Source organism: Gekko japonicus, unplaced genomic scaffold (genome assembly GCF_001447785.1).
Source record: "Gekko japonicus isolate JY-2015 unplaced genomic scaffold, Gekko_japonicus_V1.1 scaffold3631, whole genome shotgun sequence".
Taxonomy (NCBI): domain Eukaryota; kingdom Metazoa; phylum Chordata; class Lepidosauria; order Squamata; family Gekkonidae; genus Gekko; species Gekko japonicus.
Genome location: NW_015166541.1, coordinates 53,483 through 62,887, shown reverse-complemented (window position 1 = coordinate 62,887; position 9,405 = coordinate 53,483). Strand labels below are relative to the sequence as shown.

Sequence of the window (9,405 nt, the reverse complement as noted above, 5' to 3'; positions counted from 1 at the left end):
GGAGAACCCCTTCCTAAATCCCACATGGCTCCACCTCCATAAATAGTGACAATGGCCTGTGATATCAGTGGCTCCTCCCTATTATGTCACTGGGCCTCGGTTCTTTTAAGGGCCTAGCACAGCAATGCCTCTGGCCCAGCCCAGCCCCCCCCCCGAAATTGGAAAGTCTACGCCCTTGGTCTTTATCAGAATTCAGTATAAAAAATTCATAAATACAACCAATCCTTTAAGAAAGATGAATGCAGTACAGAACTAAAATATCAAAATGTGGATAAATTGTCAGTTTATCACCATGTATTTGAAAAAGATGGCAAGAATACACAGAACTATACAAGAAAGACCTCGATGTCCTTGACAACCATGACGGTATAATCACTGACCTCGAGGCCTCTTGCTCAGGGTAAAAGAGGAGAGCGCAAAAGTGGGCTTGAAGCTCAACATCAAAAAAACTAAGATCATGGCATCCGGCCCCATCACTCCTTGGCAAATAGAAGGGGAAGTCGTGGAAGTAGTGACAGACTTCACGTTCCTTGGATCCCAGATCACCGCAGACAACATTCGCAGCCATGAAATTAAAAGACGCCTGCTCCTTGGAAGGAAAGCGATGGCGAACCTAAACAGCATGATAAAAAGCAGAGACATCATCCTGCCAACAAAAGTCCGCATGGTCAAAGCAATGGTATTCCCAGTAGTCATGTATGGCTGCGAAAGTTGGACTATAAGGAAGGCCGAGCGCCGAAGAATAGATTCTTTTGAACTATGGTGCTGGAGAAGACTCTTGAGAGTCCCTTGGACTGCAAGAAGATCAAATCAGTCAATCCTAAAAGAAATCAACCCTGACTGTTCCCTGGAAGGCCAGATAATGAAACTGAAGCTCAAATACTTTGGCCACCAAATGAGAAGGGAGCACTCACTGGAGAAGACCCTGATGCTGGGAAAGATTGAAGGTCAAAGAAGACGGGGACGGCAAAGGATGAGATGGTTGGACAGTGTCATCGATGCAACGAACATGAAATTGAGCCAACTTCAGAGGACAGCGGAAGACAGGAGGGCCTGGCGGGAGCTGGTCCATGGGGTCGCAAAGAGTCGGACTCGACTGTGCGACTGAACAACAACAAAAATTTGAATACCTCTTCTAAAATTTTTGGTAATTTGTTAGGCCAAACACCTAATAGCATGCTCTTGACTTCCATAATAGCATGCTCTTGACTTCCATTGGGAATTTAAACTTTTTTGGTGTATTGCTTTTCAATATCTTTTTGCTTTCTTTACAAGTCCATCACATATGAAAGAAAGTTCCATCAATGTCTTGACATTTCCAGCATTTTACTTCATAGTTTTTTCTCAGTGTCTTTTGGAGTTATATACCATCTGAAAAACATTTTGTACCAATTTTCTTTTAGCATCTGGCTGACTGTAAATTTGTATCTTTTCCCCATAATTGTTCCCATTGTTGCATAAATATCTGTTTTGTAAAGTTTTGTATCCACTTAATCATGCATTTTTTCACTTGTTCACCTTCTGTTTATGTTTCTAACTAGAGTAAATCTTTATATCCATTGCAGTAAATGCTCTTTTTGTTATAATCAGCTGTTCAAATTCAGTTGCATCTCTTAAAACTCCACCTTCAATGCTCATGATTTCCTTTAATCTTGAGATTAATTGATAATATAGCAGCCATCGAATCTTTAGTATCATGCTAAGAGTTGATTTTCCTCTGAGTATTTACCATCATGCTATGAGAGTCTCAATACATTCCTTCTTTCTTGTGTTATGACTTCTTTCTTGTGTTATGACTCTTGTGTTATGACCTTTTTTAGTTGATTTCTTAATCCATGCATAATTGTGTAGGCCTTCATCAAGATCTGAAGGCCTTGCTCTTCTTGCTCAAACTATCTAACATGTTTTCTGAATCAGTATACTACATACTGCTGGAATCTTCTGTCTCTTTGACGGATCTGGTGCATTAAGGAGTCTCCTAACCAGCCTTTTTAAAACCCCATTTTCCCTGAACCAATATACTGATTCAGGACCAGATAAAGACATTTGGCTAAGGCTTATACCCATATTTTTAATCTGTTAAGCAAAGGTATGAGTCTTTAAGAGGTGACATCACCTGGATCTTTTTTTTTCTTATAAATCTAAGTAATATTAGCCTTGGCCCAATTTCATGATACAACATTATATTCATATGCTCCTTCCTCCCTCCCTCCCATCACAGGTTAAGAGCATCTGAATGCTTCCTGGTTTGGGAAGCCTTCTGAGTCTGGTTTCCCATGATATCTGAATATATGTGCCTGGACAAGCTGTATGTTGTTTCCTTCCCACTAACCAGAAATTTAAACTGGGTTCCCTGGCCTCTGAAAAGAAAACAAGCTCCAGTTTACCCAAGTAGTTAAATTTGGACATCTTAACAAACTAGACTTTGAAGACTTCCCAAACCAAGAGGTTTTCAATAGTATTCTGCATGTGACTAGGGCGAAGAAGTATGCAAGTATAGAAAATAATATATATTAAAGCTGATAACAATAGAGGTTTGCTGTGACATTTGAATTGAGTTTAAGTTGAGTCTTGAGACTGCAGTAGGAAAAAATAACTTTTGGAGGATATCAGTAGAAAAGAGCAAGAGTCCTTAAAGACTAACAAAAAATTATGTCAGGGAAAGATCCCCTTTTGCCTTACACCAATTTTCAGTGATAAAATCACTGTTGGGAATCTAGGGCTCTCAAAGGTGGGCATAACTGTCTGTGATTGGTTCAAACTATTGAGAACTTCAACCAAGGAGAGATCTATTGATTTACAACCATTCACTTAGAACTCCATCTTGGGATCTGCCCTCTATAATGACAAATTAGTAGGTGTATCTTGTTTGATTGTAGTACTAATTGAATAGTCCGCTGCTTTCGGGATTGCTTGTCTTCTGCAACACTCTTTCTTGCAGTACCGGAAAAGACTTTGTAGTGTCTGGTCGCAAGAAAGTCCGTTTAATTCTATGTTGGGCTGGCCCTCATTGTTTGGCCTTGAGAACATCTGCATGAGATTGTCGTTTCTTAATCTTTTCCAATTTATCAAAGATGACTGCCACCATTTTAGCTGTTTGTGTATTTGCTCCAAGTGATTTTCAGCCAGTTCAGCATTTTCATTGGTATTAAATAGACCCTGCAGGGAGTGACTGAGAATCTCTCCCACCTCCTCCAGGCCCTCAGTCTCCTCATCAATGTTGATGTTATCAACCAGCGGAGCATAATAATTAGAGAGCAGCATGGAAAATAATGAGGGATTACTAGACACAAAATATTGTCCTATTTTTGTCTGTTTTTGAGCTGGAGCTGGGGTTATGTCTTCTAAGTCACGTGGTTGTTTTCTGGTATGCATTTCCAAGGGAAAGCAGTTGTTCCACAGTCAGTTTTCCCAGCTGTCCCCAATTAGGGCAAGTTTTCTCTATTTCTTATCTCTACCCTCCTTCAGCTTCAACCCCATTAATAATTGACTGCTCAGGCTCTCAGTTCTCCTTGAAGAAAGATACAAAAAAATTCCATTAGAAGAACGACTCTACCACTGGGGTGATGGGAAAATAGAAACATTAGGGCATGTTATCTTCAACTGTATCTCTCCTTATATATAATTGAGTAGTGGGTGCCAAAGTTCTAAAATGCACTCCTTTAGTGTATGGACGCTTGAACTGTCAGTCAGAAGACACTGGATGGGTTGACTGGCTGCTTTGTGCAGTCCCGCCCAGTGTTTCAAGGTCTTTTGCATATGGAAGCTGATTGGACTTCACTGCATTCCACACCTCAAACTCACCCCCCTCCCCGCAAGGCAGTTGGAATGTCAGTTGCATATGGAACCTTCAAGGTCTTTTGCATATGGAAGCTGATTGGACTTCATTCCATTCCACACCTCATACTCCCCCCCCCCGCAAGGCAGTTGGAATGTCTGGTGGTGTGTAGGTCCCAGGATCATGTTTTAAAAGCTGCCTGGGGAGATGGGGACCTCAGACAGGTTACAGTGCCATAGACTCCACCCTCCAACCCAGCTATTTGCTCCTGGGGAACTATTGTTGCCAATCTTGGCCCAGCACCCATCAAACCATTCTCTTCAACCCCCTGCTGGGCAGCACACTTTCCCCTAGGGTTGCCAAACTCCAGGTGGGACCTGGAGATCTCCCACTGCTACAATTGATTTCCAGATGACAGAGATCAGTTTCCCCTGGAGAAAATGGCTGCTTTGGAGGGTAGACCCTATGACATTATACCTGCTGAGTCCTTCCGCCGCCCCCCCGCCCAATGTTGCCCTCTACAGAATCCACCCCCCAAAACTCCAGGTATTTCCCTCCTTAGAGCTGGCAACCCTACATTCCCCTCAGTGCCTGTTGGTAGGCAACTAAGCTTGGTCCTGTCACCTACTTTGGCCTTTGGGAGAAAACACATTGGGGCCAGTCCTGATATGGTTGCCAACTCCCGATGGGAAATTCCTGGAGATTTGAGGGATGGAGCCTGAAGAGGGTGAGGTTTGAGGAGGGGTGGGACCACAGACAGGTACACTGCCATAGACTCCACCCTCCAAACCAGTCAGTCCCACATAGGGAACCATTGTTGCCAATCTCCAGGTGAGGGCTGGAGAGCACTCAGAATTACAACTGCTCTGCAGAAAGGAGGGCAGAAGTCAGCTGAAGTCAAAGGGGCAGATAATGGTAGGTTGATGGTTAGCTGGGAAGGAGATGGGGTTGCCAACTACATGCTAACAAATTCCTGGGGATTTGAGGGGTGGAGCCTGGAGAGGGTGGGGTTTGCAGAGGGGTGGGACCTCAGACAGGTAGAATGCCATAGACTACACCCTCCAAACCAGGTGAGGGCTACAGATCACTCACAATTACAACTGCTCTTCAGGTAGCAGAGATCAGTTTCTTTGGAGAAAACAGTGGACTCTGTCATTATACCCTGCTGAGGTCACCACAGGAAATTGACACTGTTTGCCCAAAGCCAGAGCACTCCCCCAGAGCCTCTTTCTAGATCCCGTTGTATAGCTTTCACAACAGGCTTTACTGCTAGTAAGATGTATAATCAGATATGTGAAGTTTACATAATGCCCATATTTCTAGTTTACCCAGGGAGGCATAGAGCCATACTTCTTTCCATAATGCTCTCTGACAAGAACCAGGAGATAACATATAAGGTTACTAAATTTGCATATTTTCCAATAAACACATGTGTGTAATATTTGCTCATGTCTTTGCAGCTCTCAAACATCTGGTGTTTGTTCTACGTGGCTCTTACGTTAAGTAAGTTTGGCCACCCCTGATGTTGAGGGATCTCCCTAATTTTGCTATTTATGAGAATTACGACTTTGTATTTTAACATTGAAATTTATTTTATGATTGTGAAACTTTTAGTATATTATGTTGTTTTATATATTTTATCTATACATTTGTTGTTTGTTGTTTATGGCAGGGTATGAGCTTTTGTGAGCCCTGCCACAAATTTTGTTAGTCTTTAAGGTGCTACTGGACTCTTGCTCTTTTCTACTGCTACAGACAGACTAGCACAGCTACCCATCTTGATCTGTCTTTTGGAGAGTATGTTCTTGTCAAGAGGTCATGCTGTTTCCAAAGCCATATTACAGACCCGTGATCCCATTAGATGATTAAGTGCTGCCTTTGACTCAGGCCTCACCTGGAGTACTGTGTCCAGTTTTGGCCACCACACTTTAGGAAGGATGTAGATGACCTGCAAGGTCCCTTCCAATTCTATGATTCTATGATTGTAATTGACTGTGGGCAAAATTAGCAGGCAGAAACATGGATGAACATTTGTCATCTCTGTTATAGAAATTTCATTCTGATATATTTGCCAGAATTCAGGTGGGCTTGTCAGGCTCTCTGAGGAGATTCTGCTTACTCAGAGGATCATATGGGTGTCTTTTGGCCCCATCGCTCTTGTATTTAAATGGTATTGTTCCAAGTTTATCAGGCCCTGAATTCTATCCTTCATCATTGGGAAGTTGGGAAGTATTGATCCTTTTATACGCAGACGACATGGTTCTGGTGTCCTTAACGTGCATTGGCTTAAAATGGATGTTTCATAAATCGCATAGTTTTTGTAAGGTTGAGGCTTTAAATATTGATTTTACCAAGACCAGGTGTCTTTAGGAAGATATCTTGGAAGATTTAAGTAGTCAATAGATAGCAATTCCATTGAACAATGTAGAACCTTTAAATATCTTGGGGTGATTTTTAGCCAAAACCTTTCATATAAACCACACCTGGTGATCTCTATTTCTGAGAACCGCAGGTGCTGTGTTGAAATTTTCCAGCTCAAAGGTAGAATTTTTGGTTGAGCCACTATGATTCTGGTTGCTTCATCTGGAGCCCTCATGCAAAGGCACCAATTCGCACAAAGAGCAAAAGACACTCGGAGTTGTCAGAAAGACCTTTTGGACTGTTTCAGCTGCCTTACCAGCAGCCAGAAACTGCAGCAAGTTAACAAAACTGTTGTTTCTGCCAATTGTCGGCTGTGTATGGCCAGACCTGTTGGCTTCGGCTCAGGTTTCTCACATTGGGTCTGAGGGACCATAGTGGATTGGAGACACTCATAAGAAATGCTGTATTATTGAGTTAGCGACCACCAGCTTTTAAAATGGATTTTAAAAACAATGAGACATCATTCTTCTCTGCTGCCCGTTGATAAGGACATGGAAGAAGCTTTCAATCCTCTATACTTTTTTATCAGATGCTGGGTACAGGCAGAAGTGGAGGGCAGTGGTCTTCATGTTTTGCTAACAAGCACCTTGGAAGAATCTTGCTGGCCACTGCCAGAAGCAGAATGTTGGCTGATCTTTGGTCTGGTCCAGCATAGCTGGTGGATAGCTGAATCCATAAGGAGCCTGACATTTCTGTTTCCCGGCATCATCACACGAGCCTTATGCTTTGTGGCATATCTTCATCTCTGTGCTCTGTTTATCATCTCCCTCACTAGGGAATTCCTGAGAACCCAGGAATCAATCAGCGGGCTCTACAACTTCTCTTCTCAGAAGTGCAAGCAAAAGCTTCAGCCTGGGACTATAAAATCACAGTCAGTGCGGCAGAGATATACAACGACGGTCTCAGGTAATGGAATTACTCGAGTGGACTGTTGAGTCCATTAAGTTTGGTGGTGCTTTTTCTTTTTTATTAATTAACAAGAGGGACATACAGTGTGGTAGATACAATTCAAACAAAACACTGAAATCAGGCTATTTAGAATCAATGCATAAACAATGTTTTATATGATCTGTTGTGAAAAATACAAAATAATTTTAAGAACACCTTTTACAAAGCATATATAGTACTCTTACATTCAATCTTACAATCTCCAAACACAGTGAATTATAAAGTCCACAATATTGTTATTGTTAATTAGCCTATTAGATTGTACATTTCAACTTCAATAGAATGTGCCCTCCGTTTTTAAACTTCGACTTTGGCTGATGGGAATGGATGAAACGGGTGGTGCTGAATGCTAAAAATAGAGCCTTATCTGTCAATAGACGTCAATAGTTTACTTGAGGAAGATAAAGAAAAAACTAGCCAAAGTGGTAATAGGATCTTATACTTATCAATAAGTACTGCTTTTTGGTTTCGTCCATACCTGGATGTGAAAACAGCCTACAGATCAGGTTCAGGAGAACTAAGAACATTCTAGATATAATAATCCACTCTGGTTTTAGACAAGACTTTCAATTCACGATGAATGTGAGAGGGCATTCAAATGTGGGAGGTGTTTAGTGTGTCCATTGGCCTTAGAAATAAAGGAATTTCAATATCCTGTGAATTCTAAAATAATTAAGATTCCACATTTCTCCAACTGCAATACAAAATGTACTATATGTGCTATTTTATGTTTATTAAACTACCTGTATTAGAGCATATGTCTAGGATTAGAAACTGTCCTGGAGGCACCTATGGTAGCTCATTATAAAAAGCAGTTGTAATTCTGAGTGATCTCCAGCCCTCACCTGGAGATTGGCAACAATGGTTTCCCAGTAGGAAAAGTACAGTCTTTCTCCACAGTGGGCACCAAAGCAGCTTACATCATTCTCCTCTTCCCCTTTTGATCTGCACAACAGCCCTGTGAGGGAGGTTAGGCTGAAAGTCTGTGACTGGTCCAAAATCACCCACTCAGCTTCCACAGCAAGAACCTAGGTCTCCCCCTGGAAAAAAAATAACTGCTTTGGAGGGTGGACTCTATGGCATTCTATTCAGCAGAGGTCTCTCCCCTCTGCAAACTCTGGCTTCTGTAGACTCCATCACAAAATCTCCAGGAATTTCCCAACCTGGAACTGACCACCCTAGTCAAGACTGGCCTCAATGAGTTCCCCACAAAGGCTAAAGTAGGCCTGGAAAAAGCCTCCTATCCCTGTCTTTTTACTGACAGAACTAAGCTTAGTTGCCTAGCAACAGCCAATGAGGGGAAAGCCACAGAGCAGTTTTGGCAGTTTATTTAGTCATGCAATAGCCAGGTCAGCAGTGGGTGGGGTAGAGCACCCAGCCAATGGCACACGAGTACTCTTAAGTGGTGGTTGACTAGCCAATGGCTGATGGAGCGCACAGCACAGCCAATGGGAGAGCCGGAAAGTGCCAATATGCTGGGCTTTTATATATATAGGATTGGATTTGGTGAGTATTTTCTACCATTAGAGTTTTAATTATGTCTGATACTGCGTAAAGTTCATGTTTGTAAAGGAAGCATTTCAATTTTCAGGTATCATTGTGCCTTGGGAATAAGCTATTGTTGCATGAGGAAATTGTGGTTCTGATAAAAGCTAAGCTGAAACAAGGAACAATTTACCCACCAGCCGAAGCCAAAGTTTAAAAATGGAGGGCACATTCTATCAAAGCTGAAATTTACAATCTAATAGACTAATTGTCATTAACAATATTATGGCGTTTATCATTCATCGTGGTCCCGGTCACACGGGCTGAAAAATGCGGGGGGGGGGGAGGGTGGCTGTTTGCCCCGGAGCAAAATAACGCGCGGCCGCCCCATCACACGTCCCGTCGCGGTCCCGTGGTTAGGGGGTGTTGAATCCCAAGCATTAATCCCAACCTTACTTGCTTTGCAACTCCACGTTGCAAAGCAAGTAAGGTTTATTTCAAAGCGTTGGTTTAACCAGAACAGGACATTGTTAGGAATAACTACAGGTAACCAGGGAAGGCATAATAAAGACATTTGAACCAGGGAAGGACCAATGGGTCCAGTTCCCACTGGCGGGAATAGACCATACAGTTCGCGCCCATTGCATGGGAACGCAACCGTTCTGAAATGTCAACACAGGTTCAGTTCACATGCAAGATACCCAAAACATTCTAGGCAAAGCTCTCCCCCTACACCCAGCTGCACGACCTTGGCAAGTTCCGCGGACTACATA

General features: G+C 42.5%; 1 protein-coding gene across 1 annotated transcript in view; it reads left to right on the top strand.

Moving 5' to 3' along the window:
• KIFC3 (kinesin family member C3) overlaps nt 1-9,405 on the top strand; it is a 78,319-nt gene that overhangs the window by 34,614 nt on the left and 34,300 nt on the right. The window contains exon 11 of the mRNA XM_015412317.1: nt 6,975-7,105. Within this exon, the coding sequence (XP_015267803.1) occupies nt 6,975-7,105 (131 nt within the window). The remainder of the gene's footprint in view (nt 1-6,974; nt 7,106-9,405) is intronic.